The 20,481-nt window shown below is 31.8% G+C and overlaps 1 protein-coding gene across 2 annotated transcripts; it reads right to left on the reverse strand.

Annotated features, from left to right (window-relative positions):
- Positions 1 to 288: 288 nt before the first annotated feature.
- Positions 289 to 19,702, reverse strand: LOC139522857 (trehalase-like). 2 transcript variants are annotated; one of them, XM_071316464.1, is made up of 13 exons: positions 19,343 to 19,702; positions 17,054 to 17,154; positions 14,607 to 14,736; positions 13,769 to 13,856; positions 12,387 to 12,487; positions 10,624 to 10,716; positions 8,943 to 9,182; positions 7,865 to 7,914; positions 6,759 to 6,956; positions 3,543 to 3,763; positions 2,053 to 2,277; positions 1,629 to 1,682; positions 289 to 473 (listed from the first exon to the last, which is right to left on the reverse strand). In XM_071316464.1, the coding sequence occupies exons 1-13, from the start codon at positions 19,408 to 19,410 to the stop codon at positions 306 to 308; spliced, it is 1,737 nt and encodes a 578-aa protein (XP_071172565.1). In that variant the 5' UTR covers positions 19,411 to 19,702; the 3' UTR covers positions 289 to 305. The 2 variants fall into 2 exon arrangements, with proteins under 2 accessions (XP_071172565.1, XP_071172566.1); XM_071316465.1 differs by having other exon boundaries at positions 17,054 to 17,150; positions 19,343 to 19,460.
- Between the last annotated feature and the right edge of the window lie 779 nt (positions 19,703 to 20,481).

Consider the following 20,481-nt stretch of genomic DNA (forward strand, 5'->3'; position numbering starts at 1 on the left):
GGTAGCCTTGTGCTGTTTTCTGCCTTTTAGTTTATTTTTTTCTATTTGACTCGTTCCCCATTAATGTATGAGTGAATTTGATCTCATTAATCCTTAGTATTTCGAAAAATTCATACTTTTGCAAACAGTTAATTTATAAAAATGACAAAATAATTGATACTCATGTCAACACCGAACTGCTGACTACTGGCCTGGTGATAACATTAATTTAAATATGTGCATGGCTATTCCAAGCAAAACGAAAGCCACAATTTTTGAAACTTCAAATTTTAATAGTGTAACAACGAACAACACCAATAAGGGTTTTAATTTGAATAAACAATATAAGCTAGTAAAACAATTAAAATGTTTGATTTACGAATAACACAACCATTTATGCACGTTGATTGTGGATTAGACTCAGGGGTTGTCAGGACGTCACCATATTTCTTCAGAATTTCCAAGGCAACACCATTTGTCCATCCAAATCCTTCCTGATTTGTAAAATAAACGAGTAAACAAGAAATGAAACACTGTTATAATATTAAAATTTCAGTTTACCTTTACAATTAGTCTTATCGATATATTAGATAAACCTTGTGTGTGTTGATTTTAATGTTGAATACTTAAACATTCTGTTCTTCTTTAAACAAGCATGCACTTTACTCTTTTATTTTATTAAAATCCCCACTGCATTACCCACGACAGATTTGTTGAGCATAAACACAATGTTATCGATAGCCGGTGAAAAACAAGTTAAAGGTAAAAAGTAAAATTTAAAAAAAATACTGAACTCCGAGGAAAATTCAAAACGGAAAGTCCCCAATTTAAATGGCTAATCAAAACCTCTAACACATCAAACGAATAGACAAAAACTGTCCTATTCTTAACTTGGTACAGGTTTTTTCTTATGTAGAAAATAAAGGATTAAACCAGGTTTATATAGCTAGCTAAACCTCTCACTTGTATGATTGTCGCATGAAAATCATTATATAGACAATGATGTATGAACAACACAAACAGACATAATAGGTAAAAATGTCAAAAATAGGGGTAAATGATTCAGTAGTGTTACCAACACAAGTATTGCAGTTGTCTACATTGTAACAGGAACACCTCTATAATAAGTCACGAAGATATTTGAAATGGTTTTCGAAAATTGGTTACGACTAAATCATAGAAGGTTATGTCCATCATAAATTCCAATTTTCACTAGAACACATCTTCTTCGAATTATGACTGTGAGGGTTTCTACACTGACTAAGATTTAATATTCTTCGACTGTGACGTCAGAATAAGATAGATCTAGCTGATGTTCCCGTTGACAATATTTTGCGTGTTAAACAGCCATTTGAAATTTTAGTTGAAGTTGGTCTATTACAAAGAACTATTCATGTCCTTACTCGGCTGTTAAATTGAAATTCGACAGTGTAACATAACATTCTTTGTTCACATCTAATCTGTTTTATTGCTTTTGTTTCTAGTGTGGCGAACGGATCAAAAATGTCTGAGTAACACATTACAATAAAGAAAAGGGAAAGGGAATTAGACTATAGATTTTGACAATAATGTAAAATGTAGGTAGGTTTAAGTTCCACAAGGTTTTTAAGTAATTTAGAAATTAAGTAGTAAGTGGATGCAAAACATACCTGTATATCATATTCACCTCCTCCACCTCGAGTCCCTGGCTCAAGTACATTATACTGAAATACACAATGTTTTCAGTCAGATGAAGTCTAACATATACTACAGGTGTGTAAGATTCTGGGCGGTGAGAGGAGCAAATGCAAGATATTAATGCAACGGAAAATGACGAACGACACTAATTAACCTATAAATTATTAGTTACAACGATTTTTCAATTTTCTTAACAATGGATTTAAAATTGCATTTTTGAGTAAAAAATCATTACTAATGTCAGTATTGATAAAGTGAGGTAGTAGAAACTTAGGGAAATTGGTACTACATAGAATGAAACAAAATTGTCAAATACATATTGTTATTTATTGTATAAATTCATTGTGTAATATCTTCATATCATTGGTCCATCATTTTATCAAAGCAAACTTTTACCTTTTCGAACATGCCTCTAGTTCTTTGCCAACCTAGAAAATTGCTGTCGAGCCATGACGAAGCCAGTTTTCGAGCTAGCTGCTTCGTCTGAGGAATACTTTCCAAAGACCATATCATTATCTGTTGTAGTGGAGACCATCCATTTGGAAAATCCCACTGTTGGCCAGTGTCATCTAAAGATGTTGGAACACCTCCTTTCGAAATGTATTCTGTTATTTTATTAGTCTGAATATGAAAAAATGCAAAAATAAAAAAAAATCCAATTTAATTTATTCCTTGGACTTGTCTTTTTTTTTTAGAGAAAAAAACATGTCTTTAATGTCAAAGCCATATGAAAAAAGTAAAATCACAAAAATACTGAACTCAGAGGAAAATCAATTCGGAAAGTCCATAATCACATGGCAAAATCAAATAACAAAACGCATCAAAAATGAATGGACAAGAACTGTCATATTCCTGACTTGGTACAGGCATTTTCAAATGTAGAAAATTGTGGATTGAACCTGGTTTTATAGCTAGCTAAACCTCTCACTTGTATGACAGTCGCATCAAATTCCATTATATTGTCACCGATGCGTGAACAAAACAAACAAAAGTAAAGTTCAAAATTAGTTTCAACAATTAAATTCCCGATTCGTATGAATATAGTATAGAACATTAACGTCGAGAAACCGAATAGACTATGTAAGTGCACTTTTCTGTAATAATCCTCTCCAGGCACACACAGAGCAAAACAAATTATAATCAATAATTTACCCTTTATCGTCAAGATTGCCTTAACAGATTTTAGTGTAAACATTTAAGAGATTGTTTGTTTAAATGTAGAAAATGTCAAACAATGTTTACCGTGACACGAGTCCACGGGGAAGGTTAGCAGATTCACTTACATACTATTCTTCGTACATAAAAATGAAAACATATATTCCAGACATTCACGGAGCAAGAGATATTTTTCAATAAATATTCCGCTTGCACAAACATTTTATGTATCAAATATTTGTTCATCGTATAAGACGCAGACCCAGGATCGTGAAGGCGCACAACCAAGACAACCAAGTAATGCGACTAAAAAGTATATGCTCAACTTTGTACTTGTTTTGTTTTATGAATATTTTGATATGAGCGTCATGATGAGTCTTATGTAGACGAAACGCGCGTCTGGCGTACTAAATTAAAATCCTGGTACCTTTGATAACTATGCATAAAGTTAAATAGGGCGCGGGCTCCGTCCGCTTAAATCCGCCTCTGATGACATATAAGACTTGAAGCTTTGTGTTAAGTTGTTAAAGAACGAAGTAAATGATGTAATGCTTCATTTGAAAATACTTTATAATCTCTTTCGTTTGATAAAAAGATGTGACATAATCAGTCCCTGTACATGTAATTTATTTCTATCTCAATTTGAACAGAAATAAATGATTCATTAAAAAAACATTTTGAAATTTCCCTCTCGTTAATTTGAAAATCAAACAGAAACGACAGTTAATTACCTGTAAATATTGTAATATTTTTTCCTTCTTTTCATTTGTTAAATCTGTACACTCCATATACACAGGGAAAATATTGGACATATAGAAAAAATCTCTAGATTTATTGGTATGTAATGAAAAGTCATGCCATATTCCTGCATCTCTATTGTATAACACAGCTTCGATGGCTTCTTTACGATTTGTTAGTTTTTGATGGTAGTATTGTTCTTTTGTAGAATTACCTAAAAATATTAAGATATGGCAAAAAATCAAAAAGACATATTTGGATGCATGAAATTTATAAAACGTGTTTTTTTTTGTTTGTTTTTTTTTAAACAATAACCAATCTTATGACAGAATGTTATAGCGAACCGTTCTAAAATGTTGGTAAAAACGGAGTGTAACCTTAGTTTATGAAATCTCACAAAAGATTCCAACACTAAACATTTAAATTAGTCGAAACTACAGCTGTTGGAATATTAATCATTAAAGGGGCACTAGCAACGAGATATATAAAAAAAATCTAAAGTATGATTTTTTTTTGTTCAATCATTAATGAAAGTGAAAAAGTGAAATAATAATTCCCTTTTAGCTGCTAAAATGGTTCAATTTTGTCAAATTAAGCTAATAAAAACTGATAATGAATTATTCACTTGCAAGTGAATAATTCGACCTAATTGAATCCGTATTCATGTGAACTCCAATTTAACCCCGTGGAAAAAGATAGAATAATGCATGCATTGTCCGTGTACGGTTATTTAAAGAAAAAATGTCATCATTGAAGTGAAACAAAGGTAAATAATTTGATTGACCGATTCGATCCACTAAAAATCATTTTTATGGAGGAAAAAACGACGATAAACATAAATTTTTAATCTATTATACAAAATTTAATAGACCTATAAAAATCCAATTGCACGAGTTGCTTAATCTATTTATATCTATGTGTATGCTTACATCGCTTATATGGTCATAGAAGGTCAACTCGAACGTTAATTAGATGGCGTCTAGGCTAAAATTCACACGAAACGAAGCTAAATTTTATTGAGACCATGGCCTGTAAACTGTTTATCTTATACTTTTAATAGTTTGAAAAATGTTTTACATGATTATAGATAAAATATATGAATTTGAGTCAAATTGGTGAACATGAATTTGACAGCTATTGCCCCATTAAGTGTATCATTGGCCCAGTAACAGTAGCTCAGAATTGACATTATTTATATTTTGTTTTAATAATATTCTCTGTTGATTCGTTTAGAAATTATACAGAAACTCAATGTTTCCAACTAATTGACATTTGATGAATTTGGTTATTTCTTTAGCTCCTTTTTGGTTATTTAGCTCCTTGCGCGTAATCAAATTTATATATACATCATTAGCTTTAATACAATTAACGGTACCAATTTTCTTGCACCAGACGCGCATTTCGACAATACATGTCTCTTCAGTGATGCTCGTGGCCAAAAAATTTGAAATCCAAAGCTTATATAAAAGATGAAGAGCTATAACCCAAAAGGTCCAAACAGTATAGCCAAATCCGTGAAAGGAACCAGAGCTTTGCATGAGGGAGATACATTCCTTAATTTATAATAATTTCTATCATTTTGTAACAGTAAATTTTAATAACACAAAAACTCCGTATTTTCATGCCAGTACCGAATTACTGGCTACTGGGGTGGTGATACCCTCGGGGACTAATAGTCCACCAGCAGAGGCATCGACCCAGTGGTAGTAATACAATTAACGGTACCAATTTTTCTTGCACCAGATGCGCATTTCGACAATACATGTCTCTTCAGTGATGCTCGTGGCCACAATATTTGAAATCCAAAACTTATATAAAAGATGAAGAGCTATAATCCAAAAGGTCCAAAAAGTATAGCCAAATCCGTGAAAGGAATCAGAGCTTTGCATGAGGGAGATACATTCCTTAATTTATAATAATTTCTATCATTTTGTAACAGTAAGTTTTAATAACACAAAAACTCCGTATTTTCATGCCAGTACCGAAGTACTGGCTACTGGGGTGGTGATACCCTCGGGGGATTAATAGTCCACCAGCAGAGGCATCGACCCAGTGGTAGTAATACAATTAACGGTATCAATTTTCTTGCACCAGATGCACATTTCGACAATACATGTCTCTTCAGTGATGCTCGTGGCCAAAATATTTGAAATCCAAAGCTTATATAAAAGATGAAGAGCTATAATCCAAAAGGTCCAAAAAGTATAGCCAAATCCGTGAAAGGAATCAGAGCTTTGCATGAGGGAGATACATTCCTTAATTTATAATAATTTCTATCATTTTGTAACAGTAAATTTTAATAACACAAAAACTCCGTATTTTCATGCCAGTAGTAGTAGAAGTACTGGCTACTGGGGTGGTGATACCCTCGGGGACTAATAGTCCACCAGCAGAGGCATCGACCCAGTGGTAGTAATACAATTAACGGTACCAATTTTCTTGCACCAGATGCGCATTAAATGTCTTGGGTTCCGGCATTTTAAAATTAATCCAGAAAAACGATTTGGATGAAGAAAATTTTCAAGTGTTATTTTTAATTTACGTATTAAAATTCATAAACGTTGTTTAAATGAACATTAAAAATTCTAACCACACGAGTCATCAAAAGGCAAATAGATAAACTGAAAAAAGTTAATGTAAATATATACTTAGTAGGTGTAGAAAAAAGCAAATATATACGCAACATATTAGTATACAAATAGAATAATCCTGTACTTTCCTTAAAATGTCCTGTACCAAGGAAAATGGCCATTGTTATATTATAGTTCGTTTGTGTGTGTGTTACATTTAATGTTTTGTTTCTGTTGTGTCGTAGTTCTCCTCAGTTTTAATTTGTAGCCCGCATTTGTTTTTTACTCAATCGTTTAATGAACAGCGGTATACTACTGTTGCCTTTATCTGTAACAGTTACTTGACATAACGAGACGAACAAGTAAAATCGTACAACAGATGCATATTCATGTACATATTTTGCGCCCTCTCTGTACCCATGTATCTGCAATGGTTATGAGAATAAAGATATTGTTATAAAACAACAAAATATGACTTAAAATTTAAAGTTAAAAATGTTTGTTTATTTCAGTAGCCATAATTCAGCTACTTTCTTATTAATATTGTGTTAGTTTTCAATACTGGTGAAATGTTTTTGAATGGGAGCAAAATTCATCAATGTCACGGTTACATAATTTACAGACTAACATTTGCTTTACCAATAATTCTGGCGAATTTCATTAAGATCATCTCATTTAAACAAAGTATACTGTTGAGGTCAACTGGAATTATGTCCATGGTTGCTATAGTATTCAGTGTTAGATTCTCTCTTTTATCTCTGGAAAACCAGCGTGAAGAAAAATCCCAACCTGATTCGCAAGCAGAGACTAAGTTTGAATACAGTTTGGGTCTGTCAGCTACAAAAAAAAAATATATCACTGCTTTCAAACACTCTTTTATCAATCGTATCTTTTTGAAAAAGAATCTCATAATAATTACTTTCCAGGAATATGTATTGCATTTTACGTTGGTATTATTTGCAACAAAACAGAATCTTACAGTTGAGATATCCGTTCCAAAAACACAACTGACAAAGCTGAGAACAATACAGTTGATACATATGAAACAATGATAGAAAGGTCGGTGTATTTTGGACTTGCTTTAGTTATCACTGAGTGGAAATGTTGGAACAAAAGATTTTCTAGCGTAAAAAAGTTCTAATTAGTTATCAAAGGTACCAGGATTATAATTTAATACGCCAGACGCGCGTTTCGTCTACATAAGACTCATCAGTGACGCTCAGATCAAAATAGTTATAAAGCCAAACAAGTACAAAGTTGAAGAGCATTGAGGACCCAAAATTCCAAAAAAGTTGTGCCAAATACAGTTAAGGTAATCTATTCTTGGGCTAAGAAAATCCTCAGTTTTTCGAAAAATTCAAAGTTTTGTAACAAGAGATTTATAAAAATGACCATTTAATTGATAGTCATGTCAACACTGAAGTGCTGACTACTGGGCTGGTGATACCCTCGAGGACGAAACGTCCACCAGCAGTAACATCGACCCAGTTGTGTTATTAGTTATCAAATAACTAATAATTCCATAGATATAAATTTATAAAACATTTAAATTAACTACCCTTTACAGAATAACCTACGCGAAAACATGTGTTATATTACGAAGGAACACATCTACATTGTAAAAAGTACTCTGAATAGTTCAATGACATCAACTAAATTCTTGAGTGTGTGCATTATTTTGTTTTGATATTTGGTGTGTATTTGTCCTCTTCATCAATTATTGTCTCGTACCAGTTCACATTTACCTATATTTATTTGCTCTGCCGTCTTCACATCTTCAAAATAAGACTCTGGTCTGCAAATAAACGAAGTTGTTAGTTGTGCAAGCAAACAATAATAGCGATAGAAAAAACAGGCATTTCTTGAATTTCTTCTCTAGGAAATCATTTTAAATTTACAAACGGAATGCAGTACAGTGAAGCGTTACGGTAAAGTTGTCGTGTAATTTCTTTAGACTAGGGGAACCCAATTTATCCTGCATTAAGCCAACTATTGTACAAATAACAGGTATACAAATAATGTTGTGCCTTATTTGTACTTTGACAAGTAAAGTCTCCTTTACCCTCGCTTCTATGTTGAGCAAGCGGTAAATGGATATTTATTTTTCCGTACCAATTCATTGTGGGGTCCTCTAAGCGGTCTGCGTTTAACCATGACGATTTCTTCAAGATATTAGAGACAATGATTTGATTTTCAAGTTTTTCAAGTGTTGGGGGTAGATTTCAGGATAAAAACAATATATGTAAATTGTCTGAAAATATAAAATTTATTTGTACTCGCTACGAGACATGAGCAAACTCGGCTTTTCGTCCTGTTTCTAAAGATCATACAAATAAATTTATATTTTATGACAATGTACACATGTATCTTGTCCTGGTAAGTATACTTGAGGAACCCGTTCTAAATTGTTTTTTGTTACTATGTTATGACTTGTAGACTTGTATGTCTTTCGGTGGTTTTCTGTTTTTATGTCAAAGTGTTTTCAGTTGATCTTCGAGTTTGTATATTTTTGGTATCTTTCGCCTCTCTTTATTCTAATACCATATTAATACATCATATTAATTTGTGATCTTTGATATTGATGCAACAATTCATAATTATTTTAAATAAGCTAAACCAAACCCTACCATATATACGGTGAATTCATCTACTGCATGTCATCATTGTTTTGTTTAAATTTTGTATGTCTTTAGCGAATCTTCTAAAATGTGGTAACAGGTATATTTATCTTTAAAGCTAGATGCCTGTATATACTAACAATCCTGCCACCGAACCTCTCAGTGATCTGATTATTCCAGCATAATTCATTAAACTTTCGCTCACCTTGGTTTGCTTACGTCTGATTGATATTGGTTTAATAAATGCATCTTTCCACCTCTTTCGACTGATACAGTTCTATGTTTCATCCAGAATTGATATTCAGCCTCTAATGTATGAAGATTCCTTCTGATGAATTCCCGATCACCTGTTGCCTTATAATATTCATACATCATTGGAATGAAAAATGGCGGCTGTGATCTTCTGGAGAAATATGTTCTTCCACCGTTAGGTATGAAGCCAAAACTAAAAACACGAAAAAAAATCTGTAAAAAATGTTTGACTTAGTGAAAAAGGTTAAATAAAAATACTGAATAAATTTCACTACGAGAACTTTTTAAGGCATTTTAAAATCAGGTGTTTACAATTGAGGTATCGAACCACTGTCGAGGGTTCTGACCAAGGCCAGGCTCAAAGAAATTGTTTTTTGATATGCATGGTGTCACCTTTTTTTAATGAAAATACTGTATCATTGTAATTAATGTGAGACACCTATGCTTAATGCTACATTGCGTAAACTAACAATAATCACCCTATTTCAAAGTTGTGAATTTAGCAAATGAACAACGTATCTGAAAGAACAGCCGCAGTAGAGAAGACACTACATACTCCTCTTCGGTGTATGATTTCGTGATTCGATCTAAAGCTGCGTTAAACCCCACTATATTAAAATATATCGTCCTGGCCAGAGTTGAATTACTGCGTCTACATGACATTCTTCGGACTATAACTTTGTGAGCTTGCACGATACACATCTGACTCAGTATGTCGGTCTTGTAAAAATTTGGATTCGTTTATATTTTGTATCGGATGAAGTATCATATACTGTATACAACCGGACATCAAGAATCTGTCAATCAATCTATGTACGTTTAGTTTAAAAACATGTAATAAAAACTTAAAATGAACAGAAACGATTTACATTTAAAAACGTAAATTGTGTAAAAGCATTCTACCAAGGATATTCTTTTAATAACTATTTTGCACACTTTAAAACCAAGATTTGTTTACCAAGAAGGTACATAAGTATTAAATTTGAATAAGTTGGATCATTTACACATCCTTATGTACCTGGATGTTATTTTACAGTTGATTGAAAATTACAAAAGAATATATTATATCATTGAAAAAAATGCATTTATGGTTGATATGAAATCAAAGTTATTTGCCTTAAAAACAGACATTTTGTAAATAAAAATCGCTGTTACACAATTTTGGAATATTTTTTTCAAACTAAGGAATATATCTCTCACATACAAAACTTTTATTTCTTGTCCAGCTAATGTTATCGAACAAAGAAATAACACGACGGGTGCCATATACGGTGCAGGAAAGGCTTACCCTTGCGGAGCCCTTGATTTCACTCCCGGTTTTTAGTGGAGCTCGTGTTGTTTCTTATTTATTTTTTATAAATGTTGATGTAAATGTCTTTTGGTTTTGTGAGTCTTTGTTTACTCCTTGGTTTTGATTGTTATTTTCTCTTTTGTCCTGTTTCGTTTATAAGCAGGTCTTCATTTATGTATGTTCATATATTTTGGCCTCAAACATTAATGAAGAGACAATTATAAATCAAATGGACTCCTGAAGCAGAAATTTGGTACCGTTAATTTTATGTTAATGTCGCGTTTGTGTTATATGTAAATAAAACTATTTGCATTTGTCAACTTTTCCAGTTAGCAAAACCTACGTTTTGACATAGTGTACAAAGTTTTCCATCATTCCTTTGACTGTAGTGTTCATTTCACATACCAACAATCCCTTAATTACCCAGTAAGAATCCCTGAAAAAATAAATGCTCAAACATAAATATTTCGTATAATAACAAGATGCCTTTCTCTATTTATTTAGTCGATACCAGACCATACTCTTTTAAGAGTTCGCGATTCCGTTAGTGTCTGTTTGTTACCTTGATTTGGTTCGTGTTGCTTAGTCTTAAGTTTTTCTATGTTGTGTCTTGTGTACTATTATTTGACTGGGTTTTTTTTATTCATTTTTAGCCATGACGTAAGGAACATATCCGATATCATCTGTGAAAGGGTTATTCCTTAAAGGTCAACCAACTCGTGATGGCGTCCGTAAAATTTACGAAGGGATGATTTCAACTTCACCATTTGAAACTATTGGTTAAATAGCTTCCTTGTGAGCAGCAACCCTCTATCAAGAAAATCATGATAGGAAATACAAGCACGTGAATATCGTATCAATTGGAGATATATACTCCGTATGCAGGTGCTGCTGTAATTTTGCTACTTAGAAATGGAAAGTTCACAATTGGAAAGCTGAAATCATCTCTTTTGTCGTAAAGTTTTGTTTTCAATCGTGTCTCATTGTCAATTTCTAGATGTAAGTCAAGATATGAGGCCGACATAACTGTATCTTCTCTAGCTCGATTGGATAGGTGCATTCAACAAATTTTGAATTATTTAGTGAGAGAACATCATCTATAGATAGAGGGTTGTTGCTCACAAGGAAATTATAAAAATCAAGAGTTCCAAATGGTGGAAGTTGAAATCATCTCTTCGTAAATTTCACGGACGCCATCACGAGTTGGTTGACCGTTATGAAATAACCGTTTCACAAATGATATCGGATATGTTCCTTACGTCGTAACTACAATCCCCTTCCCTTTCATAAATGTGACCTACCGAATTATACTATTTACCGGATTTGTTATCTCATAAGCAACACGACGGGTGCCACATATGGAGCAGGATCTGCTTACCCTTCCGGAGCACCTGAAATCATCCCTAGTTTTTGGTGTGGTTCGTGTTGTTTATTCTTTAGTTTTCTATGTTGTGTCATGTGTACTATTGTTTGTCTGTTTGTCCTTTTCATTTTTACCCATGGCAGTTTATTTTCGATTTATGAGTTTGACTGTCCCTCTGGTATCTTTCGTCCCTCTTCTATAAAGCGGAAAGTAAAGTTAAAGGATATTGCTAATTTCTTATCTCTCTTCCAGAAAAGTTCCTTAAGGTGTAATACCACCAAATCATGGTATTCACATCCGGTTGTATACGAAAATAGGTCGAAAAAGTATTCACTTGAAATGGACAGTTGTAGGTAATTAATCCTACATTGTATTGCAGTAAAATATGTCTGTGTCATAAACAAATGTCTTGGGTATTTCAAAGCACCATTATTTTTCATTTGGGGTTTCTATACAATATTTTGTAAACTTTAGGTTACATGGTTCCTAAATCTTATACAAAGGTTAAATAAGGGGAGAAATTTGATTGGTAACTTCCAGTGATGGTTATTTTCTTATATGCAATGAAATGTTGTGTGATTTTTTTTCTTCTATAGTACTGAACAGGATAAAACTTTACTCATGCCAAATATTTCTTTATTTGAAACAAAGTATTTGGAACTGGTACTCGCTAGTCTATGTATTTCCAGACTGAAATTGTAAACTTTTCCGAAACGCCATATATTAAAAAAAACTGAACATACCAATAAAATGTCTCCCTGAATCGCCCACCTGGAACAATAAAGGGTTTGGGTAAGTAGATCATCGAATATCGATCTGGATTCAACTTCACATCGTCTTTTACCTAAAAGTAAAGATATCGTTCATAAGTTGAATATGAAAGATATAAAAAAAAATATGAAAACTGATATAGATACGTATTTAACTTCAACTTTACGTAAGCGTAGTATAAAAACAGTGTCCATTGTTCACTAATGAATGAAAGATGTATGTATGGCTTTCCCTTGTACTTCTCTAGTTTTAACAGACTCACTCAGAGAGAAAGGGGTTTCTAATGGAATATAACATGAGAGCCCGTTATATTTGAAGAATTTTGATCAATTTCACACATATACATGAATTCCAAATACTATTCAGTGCTAAAATTTGCTGTAGAAGAAATAATCAATATTTTTTTTGATTTAATAAAAAATTGGTTATCGTTAAAAAAATGTTTTTTTTTTACAGAAGCTGATGCATAATTGTTTGCGATTGGAAACACCCGAACCCACGAAATAAGTGTACCTCTAGAAGAGACTTTGAAGCTTTACTCCCGACATAATTTTCGATTTAGCTTTTAATGACTCACACATTTATTTTTTGACAGCTATTTAAAAATATGATAAAATATAAAAAAAAACCAACGAAATATTGTGCTTTTTAAAAATCAGTTGACAATTATTACTTTTCGAAACTTAACACTACACTTTCACACAAAAAGTTGTCTGTGTAAATAGATTGTCTACTAAAACATCTGACTTCAAATTTACTTGCAAAAACTCATTTAAAGCCTCCTTCTGTAATATTAAAGGTAACTTTACTGTAATGGTAATGAGATAATTGAATCTGTAAAGCTATACAACCAGGTTTATCCATTATTTAACTCAGAAAATGCCTGTACAAAGTCAGGAATATGACAGTTGTTATCATTTAGTTTGCCTTGTTTAAACTTTTGATTATCCCATTTGATAAGGCACTTTCCATTTTGATTTTTCCTAGGAGTTAGGTATTTTGTTATTTTACTATTTATGTACGTTTCGGAAATAACGTTTTTCGATAGATTTTTGGTATTCTTATAGGATCTAATTGTGCCCTTACAATAGCGGACTATTATTCCTGTCTTGCTATAAATTATTGCAAACTCTGTGAAGATCCATCTAAATGATGAGTTTTGATAACACTATTCGTTTACTGGGTGCTTTTTTTGCTCTAGTATCAATAATAATCTAATTATGCTACAGGACTTTACCCAAGGAAACTAACTTTGAATAAATAATTTATGAACGGCTGTTATTGACCTTTTCTAAATCAACTACTATTTTTCCAATTTAATAATAACTAGTACTATAATACATAACTACTATACCTTTCTACCCAGATCTTTCCAGATTCGACAAAGGTCCCATCCAAAGTCTTTAAGTTGTGGGTCATTTATGTCATTTAGAAAAAGAGGTCTAATGAGTGACAAAAAGAGAAAAAGTTAAGATGACATGCTGTTACAATCTGTAATAAACTCATCATATATATCAGGATAGAAATTTGGTATTTGTGCCAGATGCGCGTTTCTTCTACAAAAGAATCAGTGATGCTCGAATAAAAAGTGCATAAAGACCAAATAAAGTACAAAGTTGAGGAGTAAACTCACACAGATCAAACATAAGTAATCATGAAATATGCAAACGACTTATCTTAATCGCGTAATGATTGATATAGTTTTCTTTTAACAATGTTTCCTGTATTTTGAACTTTATTTTCCATTGTAATTTTATAATCAACATGTATTGAACTCTTAAAAAAGACAGTTAAAACCGCAGGAGATATTAGATGATTTCTTTACCATATAAAAATAGTATGTAGCCAAAATACAATTTCATATTTGAGGAAATCACAAACACTCATAAGAATAGATTTGTCAGTTTTTTAGATAGAAAAAGTGTTGTGAGTATTTTGGGAAAAGATCCAACATACGCCCTGCTGATACAAATGATGTTATTGAATTGTTGAGTCTTTCTGGTTTGTCCAATATTATTCAGTAATGACATTGCCCACTAAAACCCGTGTAGGAACATCTTCGTCCTGTTCTTCTTTAGTCGTGGTTGGCATTTGGTACCAGATAATATTGGATAGTATATTATGATTTATTCTTAAAATAACGTAATTTCTCGATTGTTTCCATGATATTATACAACTATCTTATAACTCACAATTTAACATAATCTGTTGGAGCCCATGTTTCTAATTCTTCACCAGGTCCGGTAAAATACTGAGAGACAAAGTTTTTCAATGTAGTCCTAGACTGGTTTGTCAAATTGTTGAATGCTGAGATTATTACATCTACAATTAAACTAGAGGCTCTCAAGAGCCTGTGTCGCTCACCTTGTTGCATATTATAAACAATGGACACAGATAAATTCATGACAAAATTGTGTTTTGGTGATCGTGATGTGTTTGTAGATCTTACTTTACTGAACATTCTTGTTGCTACACTTATCTCTATCTATAATGAACTTGGCCCAGTAATAACAGTGGAAAATATTTTCTAAACATTTACAAAAATTTACAAAAGTTTATGAAAATTGTTAAAAATTACCATAAAGGGCAATAACTCCTTAAGAGGTCAACTGACAATTTTGGTCATTTGACTTATTTGTAGATCTTTCTTTGCTGAACATTTTTGCTGTTTACAGTTTATCTCTATTTTTAATAATATTCAAGATAATAACCAAAAACTGCAAAATTTCTAATTCTGGAGCAGCAAACCAACAACGGTTTGTCTGTTTTGTCTGCAAATTTCAGGGCAGATAGATCTTGACCTGATATACAATTTAACCCCGTCAGATTTGCTCTAAATACTTTGGTTTCAGAGTTATAAGCCAAAATCTACATTTTACCCCTATGTGATGATTGTGGCCAAGTTTGGTGTAATTTGGCCCAGTAGTTTCAGAGAAGATTTTTGCAAAAGTTTACAGACGACGGACGACGGACGCCAAGTTATGAGAAAAGCTTGTCATTATGGACTTTCCGAATTGATTTTCCTTTAAGTTCAGTATTTTTGTGATTTTACTTTTCACTTGACCTTTCAGGTCAGGTGAGATAAAAAATTGTAACTTCGTTTATCTTATGGCTTGTAATCACCAAGATGGTAAAAAAAGTCTGTTCCTTGTATATCTTTACGTTTCGAAGATATAAATTGAGGTATGAATTACAAAGACCAAAATTAACATAAACAGGACTTCATGACTATGTATTAAACTAAACCAATAAAGATACAGAAAAAGATGAATTAGTTTTTCAATATGCAACATAAAAGTGAAACATCACATATATACTATGATAATAAAGCCATAGAGAGTGTAACAGAATATTCATTTTTGGGAATGTTGATAAAATGTAATGGAAATTTATCACAAAGTACTTTAGAGCTGACAAAAAAAGCAAAAAAAGTATTTTTTGCAATAAAATCATATACTAAATCATTGAATAATCTACCTATAAAAGTAGCAAATAATCTTTTTGATTCTTTAGTAAAACCAATTATGACCTATAATTCAGAAGTAACATATTTGGATACATATATTTCTTTTCATCGAGCCAAAAGCAGAGCCTTAACTTCAGGAAAAGAAATTAATCAACTTGATTTTATAGACAAAACCCCCATAGAAAATATGCATCTTAAATTTTGTAAATCTACTCTAGGGATAAGAAAAAATGCATCCAATTTAGGAGCAAGAGTTGAATTAGGAAGATTGCCTATAGAATGCTTTATTAAAACACAAACCCTTTTATATTTAGCTAGACTATATAATAATAATACTAATCCATTGTTAGAGGAAGCTTTTTCTCTTGCACAGTCTCTAGATTTGACAGGAACTTACTCATGGTATACATATGCTAAAAATATTGTTAAAGAGACTAACGTTGACCTTAATATTCTTTCTACTTGTAAGGACATAAAAGATGTAAATAACATAAAAAACGATATAAAGTTAAAAATGAAAAATAGATATGAAGATTTAATTCAAAATAGATTTCAAAACATCGATGATAAAAGTAATTTTTTTCTCTATAAAAAACTTAAAAAAGATTACAAACTAGAATATTATCTAAATACATCTAATTTTCAGATAAGGAGATTAATCACTAAATTTAGAATAAGTGATCACTCCCTCTTGATTGAAAAGGGGAGATATTTTAAAATCCCAAGAGAGGAACGTCTTTGCCATAAATGTAAAATACTAGAGGATGAGAAACATTTTTTACTATATTGTGAGTACAATAAAACTCTAAGAAATGACTTTTTTCATCACATATGTACAGAAAATAATAACTTTAATAATTTAAATGAAGAAGAAAAAAATCATTATTTACTAAATCCATCATCACCTTTACAAACAAATAAGTTAGGATCCTTCTTGAAAAAGTCATTAGAACTGAGGGCAGGGGACTCTTAACAACTTGTTTGTTGTTATAAATTTTAATGCTGTTGATATTTTGTATGTTTAATATGTATGTATTTATGTTTATTGTGTTTATTGTATTAATATATGTTGGTCACAAACTGTAAAGTTTATATGACAATAAAATATTTGATTTGATTTGATATAAACTTTAAAAATATAAAATTTCAGCAACTTTTTTTATGCTCTCTCACCTGGATTTTCTTTCATACTCATGTCAACAAAGGTTTTGCCATCTGGAAATATCTTGGCCATTTGTATTGCATGTAATAATGGTCCATCACAATAAATCTGGCTAATGAAAAACTCATTTAAGATACAGGACATATAATATTAATATGTTCCTACTTATTGAAATGCCGATAACTGGGCGTGTGATACCCCGAAAAGATAAACCTACAACAGCAGAGGCATCAATACAAACATGATCTTTCTATATCAATATCAAACGTGTTATATAAATGGGCAGTTTATACATACGCAGATTAGTTCTATTAATCCTGAACAATTGTTGAAATGAATGTCGGATGCATCCCTCGTACACCTGCCTTCATATATTAATAGACATTTTGTTGTTTTATAAAAGTGCCTTTGTCGTCAAAATGTAAGAGGACTCTAGAATACGTCAAATTAAATAAAAGATTTTGGAAAACATAGTTGAAATGTAAACCTCAAACGATTCAACCGTTGCAATTGAATTTCAAATTAATTACATGCCTTAGCTGAAGATAAGACCAGACATTTAAGGGATGCATTGAAAGGTTAAATTGATGTGTTTTTGTAGTAAAATTGCTGAATTTCTTTTATAAATGTGATACGATCAAAGCGAAATATGCCACACCATTTATGCTTGAATATGTAGAATGTTTTTATTTCAGTGCTGCCTGGACAAAAAGATTATGCGCCGCTGTTAATTCTAAATGACCTTCGTAAATTTTTAATTCATTGTGCTTCCGACTTCACCAGGAACGATCAAATCTACATATTTAGAAGCCAGTGGTTTTTAAATAAACATCACTTGAAGCATATGATTCCTTGCTCGGTATTAGCTATAGTTGTATCCTTATTGGGTGTATCAGTTCTTCAAATTTTGAATAAGTTTTAGATGTTCAAATATGTGTGCCCTCGAGCATCACTGATCAAACATTGGTTGTCGAAATACCCATCTGGTGCTGTAAAATTGGTGCCATTTATGTTAATGTAAAAGAAGAGGGACGAAAGATACCAAAGGGACAGTCAAACTCATAAATCTAAAACAAACTGACAACGCCATGGCTAAAAATGAAAAAGACAAACAGAAAAACAATAGCACATACGACACAACATAGAAAACTAAAGAATAAACAACACGAACCCCACAAAAACTAGGGGTGATCTCAGGTGCTCCGGAAGGGTAAGCAGATCCTGCTCCACATGTGGCACCCGTCGTGTTGCTTATGTGATTACAAATCCGGTAAATAGTCTAATTCGGTAGGTCACATTCATGATGTTTATGTTTCTTAGTTGGTAATATATTTCAAAAGTTGTATTTCATGATCAAGATTTCTAAGACACGAGAAAACGACTAAACCAAGGTTCTACGTTGTTATGGTTGAAGATATCACTTTAAAAAAAAAAGCTTTTGTAATTATATTTTTTTCTTGATTGCCGAATGGCAATAAATGTATGGTGTTCTGTTTTATTGTCGTTCATTGTCAAAATAATGTGGGTTTAAATATAAGCTTATAATAAGCATAGTAAAATAAATGATACTGCACTAGATGCGAATTTTGACGACAAATGGCTCTAACATGATGCTCTATGCCACAATATTAGAAACTAAAAGTCTAATAAAAACTTTGAATAGCTTATAAAATCAAAAAGGACACTAGGAAGAGTCATATCCGGACAAGTAATTATTGCTTTACAGGTTATATTCCTTCATGTAAAATTATTTTTATATTTTATAGCAGCAAAATTCAATTAAACAATATAACTAGTAAACACTGTATCACATGTGTTCTGGGTTCATGATAAGTCTATAACTATAGTGTGCGTGTTTTTTTATCTCTAATTTTCAGTTTTATATTTTGAAGAACACGTTCTGTCTTTTTGTCATTATCCTTCTCATCATAATGCATGTCTTTTTTCTGCATGTTTCAATCTTTTCTTGTTCTTCACAAACATGCATTTACATTGATAAATTGTTATTTGGATGGAGTGTTGTCTCATTGGCAATCATACCACAGCTTCCTATATCTATGACTATTTCATTTATTACAGAACAAATTTTAACAAACAGGTGCTGAACGAGTAATCCTTTTCATTTAAATACAAAATTTAATACCAGTACTTTTTATATATTGCTTTTTTTTTTTAACTAGAGCATTCCAATTCATTTTACATCCCTGTTTAGACGTATCAAATATATATATATATGAACGGATGCAGTTCACACATCTGTACACTTCAATACATATCAATGTTTTTTTTCCTAACCTTACCTATCACAAGCGGCCAAATCCTTACACAATGTATATCCAAAGCACAGCAAAACAATTATAATAACCATCCTAAATATACAGTACACGAATCATACTTGTATAAAATAGTGTATATTTGTGTATGACATGTATGAGTTCGGTACTGATGCGTACAGATAGTGTTTCATATCTCAGTTCCTCATTGTTATGTTTACAAAATGTAATCTATATATAAAATATATAACATGATTTTAAATAAACGCTTTAAGTTGTTTGTATAAATTTAGCAAAAATAAAACTTTCGTCCAATAGAATCATGAATATATATGTCCCTGCGCAAAACATACACCTGTTATATTAGGTACGGTATAAATACTACGATACGATGGATTGTTTGTTTCCTGAGACATATATATCATGCATATGTAGGTATTACAACTGGCGTTGTTTGGTTGTTATTGATTTATCCCTGTTAGTGTCGGCCACTTATCTTCTGAATATTACAATGCAGCTGTTAACTGAATTTTCTTGTGGTCTTATTCCTTTTATGGTTGTAGGTAAATTTTTCATTTTTAAATATGTGTTTTTGAACGAACAAATTGTTTTTAAAATAAAACAAAATGGTTTTTTTCGATAGTCTGATTGACGATGCAAAAGTCGCGATCAACGTCACATTATTTAAATCAAAATCTACAATATCTGTAAATAATTTAGATTTGGATGTAACACGACATCTTATTGGCTGAAAGTGTTTTGTCTACCAGCTCATAAACACAATTTTGTCATGGGAACGCGACGTCATCAACATTTTTATCATTATTTACACATTTTTAGAATTAAGTTATAAAAAATGATTTTAATAATTGTTCTGTCTATTCAAAATAAAATTAAAAAAATATGCGCTCTTTTTTATTATCTTTACTAAGTAAAATAAGCTATATCCCCAAAAAAGGAACTAACAACAAAAACCAAACCCACCAGAACAAAGGAAGGTGAAGCCCCTAGTTTCTTAATAACCTATAAAAATTAAAAAATTACAATTTTATCACGGTTTGTTTTTAATCATGTCAGTACCGCAGACTGACTACTGAGCTGATGGTAACCTCGGTGACTGCTAGTCCACTAGCAAAGCTACCAACACAGTGGTGTAAAAATTTGAA

The sequence above is a fragment of the Mytilus edulis genome, chromosome 5 (genome assembly GCF_963676685.1).
Source record: "Mytilus edulis chromosome 5, xbMytEdul2.2, whole genome shotgun sequence".
NCBI lineage: Eukaryota > Metazoa > Mollusca > Bivalvia > Mytilida > Mytilidae > Mytilus > Mytilus edulis.

Bases quoted from the DNA above. Each gene is read 5' to 3' on its own strand.
- LOC139522857 (XM_071316464.1), bottom strand. From the start codon at position 19,410: ATGGTTATTATAATTGTTTTGCTGTGCTTTGGATATACATTGTGTAAG. The intron at 17,155-19,342 runs GTAAGGTTAGGA...GTTTTTCATTAG, and splicing joins GATTTGGCCGCTTGTGATAG to CCAGATTTATTGTGATGGAC. The intron at 474-1,628 runs GTATGTTTTGCA...TTTACAAATCAG, and splicing joins GAGGTGAATATGATATACAG to GAAGGATTTGGATGGACAAA.